At 43.3% G+C, this 22,408-nt stretch overlaps 1 protein-coding gene across 1 annotated transcript; it reads left to right on the top strand.

The window, feature by feature from the left end:
- The first annotated feature begins 20,099 nt into the window (after positions 1-20,099).
- Positions 20,100-20,888, top strand: KPLCE (KPRP N-terminal and LCE C-terminal like protein). The gene has a single exon (XM_081486773.1). The coding sequence runs from the start codon at positions 20,100-20,102 to the stop codon at positions 20,886-20,888; it is 789 nt and encodes a 262-aa protein (XP_081342899.1).
- Positions 20,889-22,408: the final 1,520 nt, after the last annotated feature.

Raw genomic sequence — 22,408 nt, 5'->3', positions numbered from 1 at the left:
CCCTTACTGTGTTTTCCATGGGAAAGGAAAGACAGGATAGGACCAACAGTTTAAGATTGGCTAGTTTGAATAATTCCAGCAGGTTTTGGGGGATAGGGACTGTCTCCAGTTGCCTGGTGCCTGGCCCGGGGATGGTTCAGGGCAAGAGAAATACTGTCTTGATATATGAAAGTTAGAAAGGAGATGGGGCATAGACTTGGGATTGGTTGGCTTGCATATGAAAGGTGAAATTGGCTAGTCTGGGAGGGACAGTCTCTCCCCATCAGTGGTCCCTAAGATGTTAAAACATGATAAATAAAAGAAAAGTACATTTTTCATTATAAATAATGCAAAAAATATCATTATTACAATAGTTTACTAGGAAAGGCACATGATTAAGCAAGCAATTACAGTAACTCATGTTATGGGTGAAAAAAATGGGGAGCTAAGTTGGTCTGGGTGTCAGGAAAGATGTAAAAGGAGCATTTTGCCCAAATATTTATTGTTCCTTTGAATTCTCTGTTTTGTCAATTTTCTTTTTCAATAATACCCATTTATCTTTAAGCACTTAGTGTTTTACTTATTTATTTGTTTTACTGTCTTCTTATTGATCATATCAGATTTTGAAAGTTTCTAACGTGAGACTAGGGTTCCAGACAAATATTCTGACTCTTGAATTTGGCTGCTGCCATGCCCAGTCTTACCTTTTCTCTGGTGGCTCAGATGGTAAAGCATCTGCCTGCAATGCGGGAGACCTGGGTTCGATCCCTGGGTCGGGAAGATCCCCCGGAGAAGGAAATGGCAACCTACACCAGTATTCTTGCCTGGAAAATTCCACGGACAGAGGAACCTGGTAGGCTATAGTCCATAAGGTTGCAAAGAGTCGGACAAGACTGAGCAACTTCACTTTCATGCCCAGTCTACTCTTTCTGTTGTGTTGAGTATCAGGGTTGTTATCTAACTTAGGTGTTTGTGTTTCTCTCTCCAATTCAATTGTGAACTCTGGGTGCAAGGGCTTAGGTTGGTTCATCAGGATTTTTCACAGTAACAGGGCAGAGTTGGTCACAGATTAAAGGTCCAGATGTGGGTGAGTTTGTTATGATAACTGTTCCCTGTAACCTATGACTTTATCCCTGTTTCTGTGAGACACTCATGTGAGTTTTGAATGCCTTGAGATTGGGACATTGTATAGAAAGACAGGAGGACATTTCTAGAAAGACACTTGCCAGGAAACTTTTTCCACCCCTGTTTCAACTCATGCATTCTGAGCTGGCAGTCACAGTTACCACAAAGGCAGTTAGTTCCTGGTCTTTGAAGGGAGGGAATGCAAGTTTGAAATTTAGCTGTCTTCCTTGTCCTTGTTAGAATATCATTCACACAATTAGCAACTTTGTCATCATTAGGCATCTGTTTTCGAGAGTAGATATTGTTAGAAGTGCCTTGTGAGAAGGCACATAAATAAATATATCATGTGAAAAGAGTTAGATACCACAGAGAACTTTCTGTGAGTGGAAACTTCCAACAATAAATTTTCTCATCCTAGGTGTCTATGATCTGGGACAGAAGGAAAGGTTTTATTTCTGTGGAGTTTCTTGCTTTGTTTTTGTCAGTGTATTTTTTGTTTTATTTTTTAATTATGGAAAGAATTCCTTATGTACACTAATTTTCTTACACGTTAAGAAAACTCACTTGTTTTCTTATTGGTTCCCACAGTCTATATGTGCCCATATCGCTGTGTGTGTGTGTGTGTGTGTGTGTGTGTGCGCACATAGAAAGAGAAAAACATATTGAAGGAGAAAGAGGGAGAGAGAGAGATGGTGTGGGAGAAAAAGGAGAGAGGAAAGGAGAGAAACTTTCTAGGAAAGGTTGCAAGTTAGTAGAAGTATAGACCAGCCTACAAAGCCTCTCATTGTGCATTCCAGGAGACAGGGCAGAGTTAAAGCACAGTAACAACCAAAGTCAATACTCCATACATAAAACTGCTTTATATCCCCAACTCTATAGGCTAACCCAAGTACAAGGACAAACATGCTAGCCTTTGAAATTCAGTCTGAAGAGTTCTTAAAGTAGCAACTCTGTAAAAGATGTTGGTGCACTGATTGAGGTATTACAGCCATGCATAGGTTCATGGACTTGACTTAATTGAAAGTAAGGGCAATGTTTATCCCATAAGGAGTGGACTGAAATCTGGAAAAGTGGTACACTGGTAAAGTTTAACAATGGGATTTCTGGGGGAAAAAGAGACATGAATTGTCAGTTTCAATGGTGTAATGCTTTTGAACTATGGTGTCGGAGAAGACTCTTGGGAGTCCCTTGGACTGCAAGTTGATCAAACCAGTCCATCCTAAAGGAAATCAACCCTACATATTCACTGGAAGGACTGATGCTGACGCTGAAGCTCCAATACTTTGGCCACTTGTTAGGAAGAGCCAACTCATTGGAAAAGACCCTGATGCTGGGAAAGATTGAAGGCAAGAGGAGAAGGAGTCGCCGACTCAGTGGACATCAGTTCAGTTCAGTCCAGTCCCTCAGTACTGTCCAACTCTTTGCGACCCTATGGACTGCAGCATGCCAGGCCTCCCTGTCCATCGCCAACTCCCGGAGTTTACTCAAACTCATGTTCATTGAGTCGGTGGTGCCATCCAAACATCTCACCCTCTGTCGTTTCTGTCTCCTCCCACCTTCAATCTTTCCCAGCATCAGGGTCTTTTCAAATGAGTCAGTTCTTTGCATCAGGTGGCCAAAGAATTGGAGTTTTAGCTTCAGCCTCAGTCCTTCCAATGAATATTCAGGATTGATTTCCTTTAGGATGGACTGGTTGGATCTCCTTGCAGTCCAAGGGACTCATGTCCAATGGACATGAGTTTGAGCAAACTCTAGGAGTTGGTAAAGGCCAGGGGATCCTGGCATGCTACAGTTCATAGGGTCATAAAGAGTAGGACATGACATAGTGGCTGAACAACAAATCAATGGTGTAAATATTCCCAACATGAAGATTTCAAGCTACTAAATTGATGACATTGAATTCAGAGTTAAGAAGAGATGCGCACATTTGGCTGTCCAGCTCACCACTGGATTTGGGGGTGCCAGGCCAAACATGACTGCACTCTCTGGGAAGAACCTCATGGCACCTAGTAGACCTTTCTAAAAGAGGCTGGAGCCCGAAGCAGAGGTAGGTCTAAATCCAATGTGGCCAAAAGACTCTTTCTCAGGGATAGACAAGATCAAGTTCAAGACAGAGGTCGGAAAGAAGGGCATTGACAACTTCCCCCTCAAAAAGAATTTCAGGGGCTATAGCACCAGAATATCTAAAGACCATGGGTTCCTCAAAACTTAGAAAGAGTGTGCCTTATAGAATGCCACACATACAACTGCTCCCAAAGCCCTGACTCCAGCTGGGAGAGGGAGGTCCCAGCTCAGTGTGGAAAGAACAGGGTGGCCGGGGAATACCAGGAAGAATCCACTTGTGCTTCACTTGTGCAGCAGCCACATTCTGTTCCTTTCAGAAGCCTGGCTCACCTGAGCCCAGTCCTGGAGCCCATATAAACCGTGTCCCTGCAGTCAGCACTCATCTGTTGGCTTCCTCAGGGACATGTCTGTGGCTGCCTGAGATCTTGGTGAGTCTTCTCTAGAAGCTGCAGCTGGGCTGGGAGAGAGGGGAGCTGATCAGGATGGAGGTGAGACTGGAGAGTGATTTGGGGATGGGGCAGAGTGGACTGTGGAGGAGGGAGACAAAGTAATGGACAGGACAGAGGGTCTAGACTAAAGTTTGCTCTAAACCGAGCAGGAACCATCTGGGCAGGGTTGTCCTTGGGGTCAAACAGTGGGGTGATAAGTGATCTAGGACAACTTACAGTTCTGCAGTGACTGCCCTGCTGGTGCTGAGCCCATTGCTCTAAGGGAAACTTTCACTGACTGTGCAGATCCCAAATTTATTACGCAGATGTATGTATATATACATATACCAAGGCTTTCCAGGTGGCTCTGTGGTAAAGAGTCTGCCTGCCAGTGCAGGAGATGCAAGAGATGCAGGTTTGATCCCTGGGTCAGGAAAATCCCCTGGAGGAGGAAATAGCAACCCACTCCAGTATTCTTGCCTGGAAAATTCCATGGACAGAGGGGCCTGGCAGGCTACAGTCCATGGAATCACAAAGAGTTGGACATGACTGAGCAACTGAGCACACACACACACACACACACACGTATTATATATACGTACTATATATACATATAGATGTATAGTGGCTCAGCTGGTAAAGAATCTGCCTGCAATGCGGGAGACCTGGGTTCGATCTCTGGGTTGGGAAGATACCCTGGAGAAGGGAAAAGCTACCCACTCTAGTATTCTGGCCTGGAGAATTCCATGGACTGTATAGTCCATGGAGTCACAAAGAGTCGGGCTAGACTGAGTGACTTTCACTTTCCATATACATATATATCAGGATATGACAGCTCATCTACAAATTCTTGGAAAATATTTCCAGGTAGATTCAGGTATTTAGAATTGCAAAGGATTCAACATGACTTTGAACTGATATGAGATACCCATTCTAGTATTTCAAACATTGCTTGATTTCTTAGTTCAGCAGTCTTTTATTAACCACTTAAGAACCACAAATGACTCTAGAGGTACAAAGGTGGAAAAGACATACTCATTGTCTCAAAGAGATCTCTGCACATAATCTAGATATCCCTCCCCAACTTTGGGGATGGATTTTAAAATAAGCAAAAATGTAATGGGTCTTGATGCTTTTGAACTGTGATGTTGGAGAAGATTCGTGAGAGTCCCTTGGACTGCAAGGAGATTCAACCAGTCCATCCTAAAGGAAATCAGTCCTGAACATTCATTGGAAGGACTGATGCTGAAGCTGAAACTCCAGTACTTTGGCCATCTGATGCAAAGAACTGACTCATTTGAAAAGACCCTGATGCTGGAAAAGATTGAAGGGGGGAGGAGAAGGTGATGACAGAGGATGAGATGGTTGGATGGCATAACTGACTCGATGAACATGAGTTTGAGTAAGCTCTGGGAGTTGGTGATGGACAGGGAAGCCTGACATGCTGCAGTCCATGGGGTCGCAAAGAGTCAGACACAACTGAGCAACTGAACTGAACTGAATGGCTCTGGATATTAGGTTTATGGATCTATTTCTATTTTGTCGTTTAGGTTTACTGAAATCCCACGAAGATGTCCTGTCAATGGAACCAGCAGCCATGCCAACCCCCTCCCAAGTGCCCCCAAATTGTCCCACCCCTAAGTGTCCCCCAAAGTGCCCACTCAGTGTCCAACTCCCTATCCATCTCCAGTCTCTTCTGGCTGTGGCCCCAGGTGTGGGGGCTGCTGTAGCTCTAGGTGTGGGGGCTGCTGCCTGAGCCACACAGAACCCGTCTTTTCCACCACCCCGGGCACCAGAGCCCCTACTGCTATGAGTGTGAGTCCTCGGGGGGCTGCAGGTGCTGTGATGGCCCTGGGGGCTGCTGCTGACCTTGACCAGACCACAAGAAGCACTGAGGAAGGGCACTGGAAGAATGAAAGGACAAAGGACCTATTGCAGCCTGGTTTTATCCCCTTCTCTCATATCTTTTCTTTCTGGGCCCTCATCAGTTAAATAAACAGGGAAAATCTGCCTCTCAAAAGCCATCCATGTTATGCCTTGGATTCTATTGGCCTCATGTTAGTATCTGTATTTCTCAGATTGTTGGAAAAATTCTAAAGCCTTGCTTTGCAACTGTAAGCATTCCTTTCCCTATTTGTAGTTTTTATTCCACTTTTCTTCTCTTTTACCTAAATCCCAATCTTTTTTCCCTAGATAGAAAGTCAGATTTACTGAAGAAAAAAACAACCAATTAAACTTTAATGAATTCATGTTTAATGTATGCATATCTTTCAGAAAGTTTAAAATGTTGCCGTTTCATGTAATGCCAATAAAGAAGGGTTGCCTAGAATTCCAAGATGAGTCTGATTTAAAAGAAAAAAAATTAGCAGAGGGTAGGAGAAATGGGGAGATATTGTTATAATACAAACTTCCAATTTGAAGAGGAATAAGTTCTGGCATCTAATTCAGAAGAATTGATGCTTTTGAACTGTGGTGTTGGAGAAGACTCTTGAGAGTCCCTCGGACTGCAAGGAGATCCAACCAGTCCATCCTAAAGGAGATCGGTCCTGGGTGTTCATTGGAAGGACTGATATTGAAGCTGAAACTCCAATACTTTGGCCACCTGATGTGAAGAGCTGACTCATTGGAAAAGACCCTGATGCTGGGAAAGATTGAGGGCAGGAGGAGAAGGGGACGACAGAGGATGAGATGGTTGGATGGCATCACCGACTCGACGGACATGAGTTTGGGTAAACTCCAGGAGTTGGTGATGGACATGGAGGCCTGTCGTGCTGCGATTCATGGGGTCGCAAAGAATTGGACACGACTGAGCTACTGAACTGAACTGAACTCACAACTTGGTGGTTGTAGACAATACTGTACTATATACCTGAAAGCGGATGGAGCATAAATCTAAAATGTTCTAAGCACTAAAAAAAATTAAAAATAAAAAAATAAAATGTTCTCAGCACTAAAAAAAAATGGTAATTATGTGATATAATAGAGATGTCAGCTAACACTAAGATGGAATCACATTTCAATACATAATTATATCAAATCAACAGGCTTTACAATTTAAACTTACACAATGTTACATGTCAACTATATCTCAGTAAGGCTGGAAAAATATTAGTGATAAAAAATAGCCATATCACTGAAGTAGTTTGGACAGAAGATCCCATTTACTTGAATAAAATTGTACCTATTGCTTCATACATACATCTTTAAGGTAATCTCTCTTTCATTAAGATAACAGAATAGCTACAACTTTCTCTGGGAACTGATGGAGAAAACTTACTGATCTTTGTGGCTGTTCTCACTAGTTGTGATATGCATGTACCAAAGTCTGCTTAAATAAGGTGCCGTTGAAACCTAGACTTTTATTTTTAAAAGAAACATATTCACAGAGACCCACTCTGTCCTAGAGCTGGGGAGCCGCTTTTTATAGAGCTCTGCTGGTTTGGGGCTCCCTCTGAAGCAGAAGCCTTGGATATGGCAGATTAGGTATTGTAGACCCATCTTAGCTTGCGGTCATGCAAGGGGGAGGAGGCATTGAATGAATTCACTAAGAGGAAACGCTGTAGAGCTGAGGTAGGCATAGCTTGCACACTCAGGTCTTCTGAGAAACCTGTTTTTAAATAAATAGAATTTGTTGTTATTGTTCTTGCACTTACCACCACTTGAAATTACATATTTCTTTCTTTTCATTTGTCAAATGCCTCTCACTTTCTCCCTGAAGAAGACTGTATTCTATAATTTATACTATAAGCTTCATGATGTCAATGTCCAGCCATGAACAGAGACCACTCTGGCTATTTGAAACAGAGAAGGGTTTAATGCAGGGACTTTCTTATAAAAGTCTTGGAATAAGACACACAAGTACTAAGGGTGCAAAGTGCAATATGATGACTATAGCTAACACTGCTTTTCAATACATAGAAAGTTGTTAAAAGAGCAAACCCCATGAGTTTATATCACAAGGAAACTTCTTCCCTTTATCTTTCCTTCTTTCTCTTCTTTTTATTCCTTCTATATGAGAAGATGGATGTTAGCTGAACCTATTGTGCTAATCATTTTACAATATATATGTAAATCAAACTGTCATGCTATGGGCCTTAAATGTATACAGTGATGTATGTCAATTGCTTCTCAATAAAATTGAAAATAAATAAATAAATAATCAAACTAAAAAAAAAAAAAAACCTTAGAGAGACTGACGAAGTAGAAGGGCTGCTTGGGTGTTAGCCAAAGATACGGAAGCATCAGGGTGGCAGCACTGCCCAAACTCCTGTCTGCAGTCCTAGGACATGCTGAATAGCTGTGCTTGCTCTGTAGGGCACAGGAAACAAAACCATACATCTTAATCCACTCACCCAAAAAAGCACTGCTGTGGTGGATCTCAGAACACTATTTGAAATTCTGATCCTACACTTCTTGAAATGATGTATTGGAACTGAGAATGTGTGGCAGACAGTGGCTGATGTGGCCAGGTGCTGTATGATGAGGCTTTTCTGGGATACAATTTATCTGCATTAAAAGACAATCCTCATTTTTTACCCTACCCATCTGCCTTCAGTGTTTTTGCTCAGGGCTGAATGCAACTGAGGTTACAGAGTACAGCTGAAGAGGGACAAAAGACTGCCTTACTAGCAAAACTTATCAACATTCAGTTAGTATTTGCTCACTTTAGGCATGTGCTTTGTTTCACAGTAATGTTTGCTTGCACATTCAAAAGATGATATTAGGTACCTATGTTACAAGAGCAGATTTAAGATTTAATAATATGTGTGGGGATTCCCAAGTGGCGCAGCATTAAAGAATCTGCTGGCCAATGCAGGAAACACAAGAGATGCAAGTTCCATCCTTTGGTTGAGAAGATTCCTTAGAGTAGGAAATGGCAATGCACTTCAGTATTCTTGCCTGGAAAATTACATGGACAGGGGAGCCTGGTGGGCTATAGTCCATGGGGTCGGGTAGAGAGTGACATGACTGAGCACACATGCATGCATGCAATATGCAATATACATGCGTGCTCAGTCACTCTAATATAGATGTGAACAAAACAGAGAAAAATTTCTCCCCCCTTGAGCTTATTCTAATATGGGAAGACAGATGACAAACAAGATAAATAAGAAAAAATATACTATTTTTTCATTCGGCAGGTATGTTTTGAGTGTGTCAAGCATCTGAGTAAGACGTGGTGGACACAGCAGTGAACAAAGGAGATGAAATTTCTTTTGTGGTACATTTACATTTTGATGGGAGAAAATGGAAAACACTATATATGTAAAATGCATAACGCTTAGATGGTTCTAAATTCTGAGGAGAAAAATTAAGCTTGGAAGAGAGGCAGGAAGTGCCAGTGGGTCTGGGTTTTCATTTTAAACAGAATAAGCAGCGAAGGCTCCCTTGAAGTCATATTTGAATAGTTAAAGAATGTGAAGTAAACAAGTTAGTCACTTCCAAAATGTTAGAACATTTTGGGTAGAGAAAAAGTAAGAGCAAAGTTCCCCAAAGCAGGGTGCCTGGAGAGTCAGATGAGCTGCAAAGAGACCCATGCAGCAGGGGGAGAGAGAGGCGGAGTGAGTGGGACCAAATGTGAGGGATCAGGTAAGTAAGGGGTGGAGTCATGAGGTCAAGTCTGTGAACTCCTTTGAAAGTGATTATACCAAACTGAACCAGGAAGAAATAGAAAACCTTAACAGACCCATCACAAGCATGGAAATCGAAACTATAATCAGAAATCTTCCAACAAACAAAAGCCCGGGACCAGATGGCTTCACAGCTGAATTCTACCAAAAATTTAGAGAAGAGATAACACCTACCCTACTCAAACTCTTCCAGAAAATTGCAGAGGAAGGTAAACTTCCAAACTCATTCTATGAGGCCACCATCACCCTAATACCAAAATCAGACAAAGATGTCACACAAAAAAGAAAAGTACAGGCCAATATCACTGATGAACGTAGATGCAAAAATCCTTAACAAAATTCTATCAAACAGAGTCCAACAACATATTAAAAAGATCATACATCATGACCAAGTGGGCTTTATCCCAGGGATGCAAGGATTCTTCAATATTCGCAAATCAATCAATTTGATACACCACCTTAACAAATTGAAAGATAAAACCCATATGATTATCTCAATAGATGCAGAGAAAACCTTTGACAAAATGCAACATCCATTTATGTAAAAACCCTCCAGAAAGCAGGCATAGAAGGAACATACCTCAACATAATAAAAGCCATATATGATAAACCCACAGTAAGCATTATCATCAATGGTGAAAAATTGAAAGCATTTCCCCTAAAGTCAGGAACAAGACAAGGGTGCCCACACTCACCACTACTATTCAACATAGTTTTGGAAGCTTAAGGCACAGCAATCAGGGAAGAAAAAGAAATAAAAGGAGTCCAGTTTGGAAAAGAAGAAGTAAAACTCTCACTGTTTGCAGATGACATGATCCTTTACATAGAAAACCCTAAAGACACCATCAGAAAATTACTAGAGCTAATCAATGAATATAGTAAAGTGGCAGGATATAAAATTAACACACAGAAATCCCTTGCATTCTCATACACTAACAACGAGAAAGCAGAAAGAGAAATTAAGGAAACAATTACATTCACCATTGCAATGAAAAGAATAAAATACTTAAGAATAAATCTACCTAAAGAAACAAAAGACCTATATATAGAAAATTAGAAAACACTGATGAAAGAAATCAAAGAGGACACAAAGAGATGGAGAAATATACCATGTTCTTTGATCAGAAGAATCAATACAGTGAAAATGAGTATACTACCCAAAGCAATCTATAGATTCAATACAATCCCTATCAAGCTACCAATGGTATTTTTCAGAGAACTAGAACAAATTATTTCATAATTTGTATGGAAATACAAAAAACCTTGAATAGCCAAAGCAATCTTGAGAAAGAAGAATGGAACTGGAGGAATCAACCTGCCTGACTTCAGGCTGTACTACAAAGCTACAGTCATCAAGACAGTATGGTACTGGCACAAAGACAGAAATATAGATCAATGGAACAAAATAGAAAGCCCAGAGATAAATCCACACACCTATGGACACCTTATCTTTGACAAAGGAGGCAAGAATATACAATGGAGAAAAGACAATCTCTTTAACAAGTGGTGCTGAGAAAACTGGTCAACCACTTGTAAAAGAATGAAATTAGAACACTTTCTAACACCATACACAAAAATAAACTCAAAATGGATTAAAGATCTAAACGTAAGACCAGAAACTATAAAACTCCTAGAGGAAAACATAGGCAAAACACTCGCTGACATAAATCAGAGCAGGATCCTCTATGACCTACCTCCCAGAGTAATGGAAATAAAAGCAAAAAAAAAAACAAAAAACAAAAAACAAATGGGACCTAATCAAACTTAAAAGCTTTTGCACAAGGAAGGAAACTATAAGCAAGGTGAAAAGACAGAATGGGAGAAAATAATAGCAAATGAAGCAACTGACAAAGAATTAATCTCAAAAATACACAAGCAGCTCCTGCAGCTCAATTCCAGAAAAATAAACGACCCAATCAAAAAATGGGCCAAAGAACTAAACAGACATTTCTCCAAAGAAGACATACAGATGGCTACCAAACACATGAAATATGCTCAACATCACTCATTATCAGTTCAGTTCAGTTCAGTCGCTCAGTCGTGTCCAACTCTTTGTGACCCCATGAAAAGCAGCACGACAGGCATCCCTGCCCATCACCAACTGCCAGAGTCTACCCAAATCCATGTCCATTGAGTCGGTGATGTCATCCAAACATCTCATCCTCTGTCGTCCCCTTCTTCTCTGCCCTCAATCTTTCCCGGCATCAGGGTCTTTTCAAATGAGTCAGTTCTTCGCATAAGGTGGCCAAAGTATTGGAGTTTCAGCTTCAACAACAGTCCTTCCAATGAACATCCAGGACTGATCTCTTTTAGGATGGACTGGTTGGATCTCCTTGCAGTCCAAGGGACTTTCAAGAGTCTTCTCCAACACCGCAGTTCAAAAGCATCAGTTCTTCAGTGCTCAGCTTTCCTTATAGTCCAACTCTCACATCCATACATGACTACTGGAAAAACCATAGCCTTGAGTAGATGGACCTTTGTTGACAAAGTACTGTCTCTGCTTTTTAATGTGCTGTCTAGGTTGGTCATAACTTTCCTTCCAAGGAGTGAGCGTCTTTTACTTTCATAGCTGCAATAACCATCTGCAGTGATTTTGGAACTCAAAAAAATAAAGTCAGCCACTGTTTCCACTGTTTCCCCGTCTATTTGCCAGGAAGTGATGGGAGTGGGTGCCATGATCTTACTTTTCTGAATGTTGAGCTTTAAGCCAACTTTTTCGCTCTCCTCTTTCACTTTCATAAAGAGGCTCTTTAGTTCTTCTTCACTTTCTGCCATAAAGGTCTTGTCATCTGCATATCTGAGGTTATTGATATTTCTCCCGGCAATCTTGATTCCAGCTCGCGCTTCCTCCAGCCTAGCATTTCTCATTATTAGAGAAATGCAAATCAAAACCACAATGAGGTACCATCCCATGCCGGTCAGAATGGCTGCTATCAAAAAGTCTACAAACAATAAATGCTGGAGAGGGTGCAGAGTAAAGGGAACACTCTTACACTGTTGGTTGGAATGAAAACTAGTACAGCCATTATGGAGAACAGTGTGGAGATTCCTTAGAAAACTGGAAATAGAACTGCCATACGACCCAGCAATCACACTGCTGGGCATACACACCGAGGAAGCCAGAATTGAAAGAGATACATGTACCCCAATGTTCATCACAACATTGTTTACAATAGGCAGGACATGGAAACAACCTAGATGTCCATTTGCAGATGAATGGATAAGAAAGCAGTGGTACATATACACAATGGAATATTACTCAGCTATTAAAAAGAATGCATTTGAATCAGTTCTAATGAGATGGATGAAACTGAAGCCTATTATACAGAGTGAAGTAAGTCAGAAAGTAAAATGCAGATACAGTATATTAACATATATATGTATATATATATATACATATATATATATATATATATATTTGGAATATGGAAAGTTGGTAATGATGACCCTATATGCGAGACAGCAGAGACACAGATGTAAAGAACAGACTTCTGGACTCTGTGGGAGAAGGCGAGGGTGGAATGATTTGAGAGAATAGCATTGAAACATGTATATTACCATATGTGAAATAGATCACCAGTCCAGGTTTGATGCATGAGACAGGGTGCTCAGGGCTGGTACACTGGGATGACCTTGAGGGATGGGATGGGGAGGGAGGTAGGAGGGGGGTTCAGGATGAGGAACACATGTATACCCATGGCTGATTCATGTCAATGTGTGGCAAAAAAACACTACAATATTGTAAAGTAATTAGCCTCCAATTAAAATAAATAAATTAATTTAAAAAATTAAAATTTCCAAACATGCAAAAAAAAAAAAGAAAGAAAGTGATGATAAGGACTTGGGCTTTTACCGAGAACAGAATGGGAAATCACTAGAATATTTTCAGCAGAAGAACTACATGATCTTATCATTCATTAATGTTTCCATTTTGCAGATTGAAGAGAATGAGATTCAGAAATTTTAGCAAGTTACCTCAGTTCAGTTCAGTTCAGTTCAGTCACTCAGTCGTGTCCGACTCTTTGCGACCCCATAAACTGCAGCACACCAGGCCTCTCTGTCCATCACCAACTCCCGGAGTCTACCCAAACCCATGTCCATCGAGTCGGTGATGCCATCCAACCATCTCATCCTCTGGCGTCGCCTTCTCCTCCCGCCCCCAATCCTACCCAGCATTAGGGTCTTTTCCAATCAGTCAACCCTTCGCATGAGGTGCCCAAAGTATTGGAGTTTCAGCTTCAACATCAGTCCTTCCAATGAACACCCAGGATTAATCTCCTTTAGGATGGATTGATTGGATCTCCTTGCAGTCCAAGGGACTCTCAAGAGTCTTCTCCAACACCACAATTCAAAAGCATCACTTATTCAGCGCTCAGCTTTCTTCACCGTCCAACTCTCACATCCATACATGACTGCTGGAAAAACCATAGCCTTGACTAGAAGGACTTTTGTTGGCAAAGTAATGTCTCTGCTTTTCAATATGCTCTCTAGGTTGGCCATAACCTTCCTTCCAAGGAGTAAGCGTCTTTTAATTTCATGGCTGCAATCACCATCTGCAGTGATTTTGGAGCCCAAAAAAATAAAGTCTGACACTGTTTCCACTGTTTCCCCATCTATTTCCCATGAAGTGATGGAACCAGATGCCATGATCTTGGTTTTCTGAACGTTGAGCTTTAAGCCAACTTTTTCACTCTCCTCTTTCACTTTCATCAAGAGGCTCTTTAGTTCTTCTTCACTTTCTGCCATAAGGGTGGTGTCATCTGCATATCTGAGGTTATTGATATTTCTCCCGGCAATCTTGATTCCAGCTTGTGTTTCTTCCAGCCCAGCGTTTCTCATGATGTACTCTGCACGTAAGTTAAATAAGCAGGGTGACAATAGACAGCCTTGACGTACTCCTTTTCCTATTTGGAACCAGTCTGTTGTTCCATGTCCACTTCTAACTGTTGCTTCCTGACCTGCATACAGGTTTCTCAAGAGACAGGTCAGATGGTCTGGTATTCCCATCTCTTTCAGAATTTTCCACAGTTTCTTGTGATCCACACAGTCAAAGGCTTTGGCATAGTCAATAAAGCAGAAATAGATGTTTTTCTGGAACTCTCTTGCTTTTTTGATGATCCAGCGGATATTGGCAATTTGATGTCTGGTTCCTCTGCCTTTTCTAAAACCAGCTTGAACATCTGGAAGTTCACGGTTCACGTATTGCTGAAGCCTGGCTTGGAGAATTTTGAGCATTACTTTACTAGCATGTGAGATGAGTGCAATTGTGCGGTAGTTTGAGCATTCTTTGGCATTGCCTTTCTTTGGGATTGGAACAAAAACTGACCTTTTCCAGTCCTGTGGCCACTGCTGAGTTTTACACAACTAGGGATTGGCAGAGCTGTGACAAGAACTGGGGACTTTCTGACAAGAAAAGGCACACATTCATAGGACTGCAGTTGGCATTTTGCATGGAGGTCGTGGAAGTGTTGGGATAAAGGATAAGCATGTTATTTGCATTGGAAGGACCAATGAAATCATTGAGAGGGAGGGGTCCAAGAGGGAACACAATCCCCTGGAGTCTAACTGCAGGAATATACTGAGGGAACATGGAACTTCTCTGCATCCCTTTGCATCCTGAAATAGCCAGGTGAGGCAGTTTCTATTTAAAATTACAGGAAGGGGTATTTAAGACCAAGTGCAACAAAACAGCTCTACAAAGTGGTAGTAAATCTGAGGGACTAGTTACTTGGTGTGTCTCATATAAAAATAAGTGGATTAGAGGAGGACTGGCAGAAGTTCAAGGAAACCATCCCTAGGGGGCCATTCCATGAGAAAGAGAAATAATTGGGCACCAATGTTCCCTGGTCTTGCAACAAATGGCCCTGGTGCTGTCTTGCCCTGTGTCCTTGGCCAAGATACGGCCCATGGGGCTCTGAGACATGTGGGCTGGGGTTTTCAACTTTTGACAACCCATAAGTTCACACAGTGGGAATCCTGGGTGACCCTCCTCCACACATATGAAAACACTTTTGGTTCTGTAGAGGATGCTTCTTAGGGGACTTGCATTGATTTCTCTCGTGATAGCCTTGGGGGCTTTGAGGGCAGGGAGGGAGGCAAGAAAGGCCAGGTGACGATGCTTCCTTAACAGGCCTGCTCAGTGGCCACATACTGTAATGGAACGTGCCCTAGATGGGATTCAGAAGTTCCTGTCTAGGATCTTCTCTTACCTGGCCATGTGGCCTTGAGTAAGTTTCTTTCCTTCTGTGCAGGCCTCAGTTACAATATAGGGGGTTAACTCCCTGCCTGTAAATGTCCTCACTAGTCCTCCATTCCATGACTCTACAATATAATCTCCCAGTCATCTAGGGGGAACCCCCAGTTGTCACTGGAATAATGATGGAGAGGATCCTAGAGCTGAGTCTGGAACAGAAACTCATGCAGACACAGGATCTAATGGAGGGGATCCCCATACTATCTTCTCAGACATGGAAGTGACATTTTTCACTGGACGTCAAGGTTCCTGTGCCCTCCACCTCCTGGGAGGTGGCTTCTCACTTCCTCTTTCCACAGAAAAGGAAGGACTCAGATTTTTACCTTCAGAGCATCCACAGACCCTGATCAAAGAAAGCTCACAAGAAGATGGGAGATCCAGGCCCTGTCCTCAGAGAACAACATGTCAACTTGGGTACTTCCCCCTCTGATTTCCTGGTTGGGGTTGAAATCTTGGTTTTGTTCACACACTCAGGGGCACAACTTCAAAGACCTTATAGCACATACAGCTAATGCTGTAAAGAACTCTAGAGATAACCTAGTATACATTAGCTGATTCTCCAGGTGATAAATCCTGAAATGAGCTAACCAGTAGGACTGCAGAGAATGCTAAAGACCAGAAGATCTTCCTAAGAAGAACAGCTAGGCCAGATGATGATGACGCAGGTCCTGACCCAGTTTATGGCAAAGATCAGACCCCCTGACTTGTGTTAGTCCTCTCCATCTCAGAGATGCCAGGATTCTGAATCTGTGATTCTGTTATTCTGTGAATTCACAATTCTCTCTAACTATTACACTGTGACTTTACTGGACTATTATTGCATGAGTCCACAGTCTTTGATTCTATGAGATTGTATCTAAAGAGATAAACAGAGCCTTGTAGGGATAGCCCTGTGACTCATCCTGACACTTATATCAGTCATCTGACAACTCTGCCTTGCCTTCCCAGCCTATAGAGTAGGTGGGGCATAACCCACCCACCTGTGGCACCTGGAAGCAATATCTCTCACCCGGGATGTCAGTGCTACCTGAACATGTCAAGCCCATTAGTAGAGTCTGACCCCACAGAGCAGGACGTTTGCCAATCAGAGCTCACAGATGACATGAGATGAAAAGACTGGTTAACAGCAGGATGGGCTCTCACTGCACAGAGGGAGGAGGTGACTGAGACTGCACTGTCCATGCAAAGCATCCCCATTTATTCATTCACTCATCTAGTCAGAGTTCCCCATGTCCGGTGCTAGAGGCAGGTGACATACAGGGAACATGTCCACAGTTTCCAACACATGGAAATTATAGTCCAGTGGGAATAACTCCATGGACCACTAGGATGTGGATATATTTCCTTTCTAGAACAAGCCCTTATAATCACAGTATATCATAGCCAGAAGGGGCCTCATCTAGCTCTTTATTTCAGAGTGGAAGAAGGAAAGGTCCAGAGATGGAGGGCACAGTGGAATCACACTGCAGAGCAGTGACAGAATCAGAACCAGGGCTGAGTTCTACTTGTACCTGGAAGTGTCTCTCTAAAATGCCTTAAAATAGGTATACTTTTAGAGTGTTTTCTTTCTTGTAGAGTGGGGCAGTCCCATCCTATGTACAAGATAGTGGACTTAATGACTGTGTCTGTTGAGTGGCTTACAGGAATGGTTAAAAAGCATTTTGGATTTTAACACTTGAAACATTTGCTGTGGTAGGAACAAGTTGTTGTGGTAGGAAAAGAAATTGAAATATAAACCCAGGTTCAAATATAAACCTGAGTTATACATCTTCTACTTCTAGCTATGGGAGCTTGAGCAAGTTTGTTTACTTATTTGAGACACTTATTGTAGGGACTAAATTTGATGAGTTATCCCATGTGAAGTGCCTGACCTCAATAAAACATCATCTCTTTCCTCATTTGTTTGTACAATGTCAGGCCTAGGTGTTGATGAGCTTACAGGTCTTGGGGAAATTGAGGGTGCTTAATGGACAAATGCAGGAGTACCCTTTACCCTAGAGGCCTCAGGGCCCATGGTGGAACCTGGACTGGCTGATCTAGGGGAGTGGCAGTTTGGAATCAGTGCTAGTCTCAGGATTAAGATAATCTACATTGGGAAACCCAGCATGGCCTGATGGGAAGAGTGTGACTCTAAACTAAACATGCTTGGATTCAAGTGATGCTCCATTGCCTACCAATGGCATGACCTTGGTGAAGTGGTTAGGCCTTGGATCTTAGATTCTTCTTCTTTAAAAATAGGGCAGGGGAACTTCCCAAGTGGTTAAGGATCCATCTTCCAATTCAGGGTTGTGGGTTCAATCCCTGGCTGGGGAACTAAGATCCCACATGCTGCAGGGCAGCTAAGCCTGCTCACTGCAACTACTGAGCCCATGCACTCTGGAGCCAATGAAAGATCCTGCATGATGCAACTAAAACTCCATACAGCCAAATAAATGAATATTAAAAGATAGGGCTAACATAGCCTATGTTTAAGGGTTATTGTGAGGATCAAATGAACTAACACAGGTAAAGAAGCCAGGACAGTATGCAGTGCATTGAGTGCATTAAGAACATAAGTGCCTAATACATATATTCCCATTTCTCTCCCTATTTCTACTGTACTGGGAAGGGAATGGAGGTAGAGATTCAGGTGCTGGTGCTATGTGACCCTATGGACTGCAGCCTGCCAAGCTCCTCTGTCCATGAGATTCTCCAGACAAGAATACTGGACTGGGTTGCCATGCTCTCCTCCAGGGGATCTTCCCAACCCAAGGATCAAACCTGCATCTCTTATGTCTCCTGCATTGGCAGGTGGGTTCTTTACCACTAGTGTCACCTGGGCTTTTAGAGATTCAGGGACTATATACTATGTTCAGAAATAAAAGACAACATGTTGTAGAGATAATGACCATGGCTTATGAAGGCAGACTGCCTACATTTGAACTCTCGCTTTGGTATTTACTTGCTTTGTGACAAGGAGTAAGTTCCTTAATCTTTTGGGGCCTCAGTTACAGGACCATCTGTAAGTGAGCATGTATTGTGAACGGTTTGGCACATAAAAAGCATTCAATTAAATTCCCCCTGTTCTAGGGGATCTAGATCTAGATCTAGACCTGATAGTGAAGTCCAGGAAGGCTAGGATGAGGGAGTTTATAGGGCATGAGGAGGAGAGGAGAGGCAGCCTAGATATAGAGCCTGAGGTCTGGGATCATCCAGTACACACCCAGTTTCCCAAAGAAACTTAGAATAACCTGCCAGTCCAGAACAAGCCATTTCTTGGAGGGCTTTGCTGCCACATTGAGGCAGAGACCACAGGGCCAAACTCTTTGGATCCAACAACTCAGGCCAGCAGGAAGCACTATGGAAGCCCTCAGAAAGAACACATCACTTAAGCTGGGAAGATTCTGTGTAGCTTTTAGTACAATGTGTGAAGAATTGAGACTCTAATTACATCTTGAACAAATCCTTGAAGACCCAAGTGATGTAGAAATCATTTCATAGTGGCAGCTCTTCCAGGCATCTCATCTCTCATAACTCTTAGAAGAAGAAGATTGACTAGTTTCATGAAGAAAATGATAGGAATCATTTATCTTATGTTCAGGAAAATTCAGTGTCAAGCAGAGACATGCCCTGCCTCTGATGATGGGCCAAGCATACTGAGGAGGAATCTCACCAATGCAATGCCAGCCCTTGTCCTTGTGATCTCATGTTTCACTCAGATGCCATTAAATTGCCTCATTGCTACCCTATAAAAGGTGTCCCCAATCACCAGTTCCTCAGATCACTGGCTTCTTCCTGTTCTGCTCAATCAGCAAAGAGGGTAAGTCTATGCCTGGGACAGTGACACAGAAAGAAGGAGAGCCTTGGTGACACTTGGCTCTTGGGATGAGGGTGGTCAGGATGAGACACAAAAGCAGTCACTGGCTGGAAGCTCAGAGTCTGGAGTGTGAGAGGAGAGGACCAGCTGTTAGTTCTGTGTGAGAGGGTTTTGCAGAGAACTGGGTCACCACCCCCTCTCTCTCCGAGTTCAGTTGTGCCATCCTCTCTTGGGTCCATTAATGAGGTGCAAGGATAGTACTGCTGATCCAAAGAGCAAAAGGTGGAAACTTATTCAAATTTGTCCTACCTCTGTTGGGATCAGCTTGAGACTCAGGTTGATTCAGCCTCTAGTGATGTGAATTTGGAATCCCTGGGTCCTGGCTGGCCAGGCAGGAGGAAGAAGAGAAGCCTCTTGTGGGAGAGTTGGTGAGGAGGGGAAATCAGCTGAGAAATGACAATTTCCCCAGGAGAATTCATAATGCAGACATTGGAGTGGGTGAAACGAGTCACTTGAAGAGTTGGGTAGAAACATGGAGATCTCTCTATCAAACTCTTCCTCTTCATTTTCCATTTTGGAAACAGAGTCCCACAGGTGAGCAGTGACTTGTGCAAAGGCATCCACCTCAGATAAAGTCACAAGAGCTGAGCCTAGGATCCCTGACTCTGAGTCTGCCCTAATGCCAGATCTCGGTGCCTGTGACCTTCTCAAAAAGGCTACCACTTACAGGCCACTTTATCCAAAGGGGAGGCTGCAGGTTTCCTTGGAAGCCTTCTTAGATCTAATGAGAACTTTCTTTTCAGATTTTGCAAAGCCACAGAAAGATGTGTGACCAGCAGAAACAGCCACAGTTCCCTCCATCATGCGTGAAAGGTTTGGGATTGGGGGTTGTGCAGAGTACCAAATTTACTTCTGTAAAATGCCCACCTCCATGTCCGACTCAAACCTTCGTGACATGCTCACCTCCATGTCCAACTCAAACCCTTGTGAAATGTTCAGGTCCATGTCTGACTCAAACCTATGTGAAATGTCCACCTCTGTGTCCAACTCAAAACTATGCGGAATGCCCAGCTCCGTTCCAGACGAAGACCTATGTGAAATGTGTAACTCCTTGCCAGACTCTCGTGAAGTGCCCAGCTCCAAGCCAGAAGACCTACGTGAAATACCCAGCTCCCTGCCAGACGTTTGTGAAGTGCCCTGCTCCATGCCAGACGACCTGTGTGAAATCCCCAGCCCCTTGCCAGACCCAGACATACTATGTTCAGACCCCTGCTCCTTCCCAAACCTACTATGCTCAGGCTCCTGTAAGAGGCTCAGTCACCTCATGTTGTGTCCCTGATCCATGCTCTGCTCCCTGTTCCACCAGCTACTGCTGTCTGGCTCCCCGGACCTTTGGGGTGAGTCCCCTGAGACGCTGGATCCAACGGCCCCAGGACTGCAACTCAGGATCGTCTGGTGGCTGTGAGGATTCCGGATGCTGTGGCTCTGGGTGCTGTGGCTCTGGGTGCTGTAGCTCCGGATGTTGTGGCTCTGGGTGCTGTTGTCTAGGAATTATTCCCATGAGGTCCCGAGGTCCTGCATGCTGTGATTGCGACGATGACTGCGACTGTTAGATACGGAAGAACAGCTCTGCTCCAGAACTCACCACCCTGCTGTATCTTCTGGGAGACTCCCCAGCTTCTGCTCCTCTCCCTGTATTCAAATCTCATTGCTTCACCTCCCTACCTTGCTTCGTTATCAAGGCAGCCTACCAGAGTTAGCGCAACTCCTAAACTCTGGCAAGAATAAAACTTTGAATGCAGTTCACAGTGACTTCCTGTTTATTTGGTTCATATTTACACTTTTCTATCAGAAACTCATCTACCTTCCCCACTCTACTCTTGTTTCTCAACAAGAGGAAACATCTGCAGGGCATGAACAAGCAGGCTGAGCTGGTACTCCCATCCGGGGACCCTTTTGCCTCCTAGAATGCTGGGAATAAACTTCCCTATGCAAGTTAAAAGCTTCCCAGGTGATGCTAGTGGTAAAGAACCTGCCTGTTAATGCAGGAGATGTAAGAGACGCAGGCTTGATCCCTGGGTTGGGAAGATTCCCTGGAGAAAGGGTGTGGCAACCCACTCCAGTATTCTTGCCTGAAGAACCCCATGGACAGAGGAGCCTAGTGGGCTATAGTGCATAGGGTCACAAAGAGGTGGACACAACTGAAGCAACTTAGCAGCATGCATGTTATCAAGATCTGGGGCTGAAGATTTGGGGGCTAAAGGACACCTCTCTCTTGCCCGCTAATCAATCTGAGGAGAGGGTATGGCCTTGATGAGGCTGTCCTGGTAGCATGACCACTGCATGTAAACTCAGAGTTTGTCATCCTGAATAGAGAAGGGACTGTGGAATCAGATCTTCCCAGGAGCATCACAGTTATGTCCCAGCTGCTGTGTGAGTGGACTTGAACTCATGGTAGGTTTTATGGTTTGTTTTCTCATCTGGTAAGCGTGCCCTCCTGACACCATAGAGTAAAGAGTTGAGAGAAGAAGCTAAAGCTGCCCTGAAGCAAGTAGACATTCTCCCTGTTAGCCCTGGAGAGACAGCCCAGGTGGTGAGTGGGAGGTTTCAGAGAGGAAGACAAGCCTCATGGACAATCGTTTGGGTCCCAAGGCCAGGCACTCTTCCTCATTAGCACCTTTTTCTCCGCGGCTTTGCTAACTCTGGAGGGCTTGGGGTAAATTATTTTTTTAGTAACTAGAGACTATAAACCCACACATTAAAAGAAGAGGTAGAGGGATAAGTGGTGTTTGGAGCAACTCTGCAAGGCCTGGTGCATGAGCCCTAGAGATGTTTTTGGTGAATGCATAAATGGATGTTTTTACAAGAACAGAGAATTTTGTGTTTGTTTCTAAGCAATCTCTTTTGAGTCACCCTGGGACAGAAAGTTGTCTGGACTCCTGTGCTGCCTTTGAACATTGAAATCACCCGTGGATCCACAATCATACTCCGTCCCTCTATTCAAATGCCATCAACTTGCAGCTCAGTCACTGGATGCCCACTCAGAGCTGGGAGCAGTCTTGTCCAGGACCATGATTTCCTCATGTACCACCATGTGGCACCTCAGTGTGGAGGTCAGAGTGCAACTTGTTCT

Source organism: Giraffa tippelskirchi, chromosome 5 (assembly GCF_054371585.1).
Source record: "Giraffa tippelskirchi isolate mGirTip1 chromosome 5, T2T-mGirTip1v1.2.pri, whole genome shotgun sequence".
In the NCBI taxonomy this organism is placed as follows: domain Eukaryota; kingdom Metazoa; phylum Chordata; class Mammalia; order Artiodactyla; family Giraffidae; genus Giraffa; species Giraffa tippelskirchi.
This window is presented reverse-complemented; position numbering and strand designations above follow the sequence as displayed.

Excerpts from the sequence above, each read along its gene's own strand:
- KPLCE (XM_081486773.1), top strand. The coding sequence starts at position 20,100 with ATGTGTGACCAGCAGAAACAGCCACAGTTCCCTCCATCATGCGTGAAA.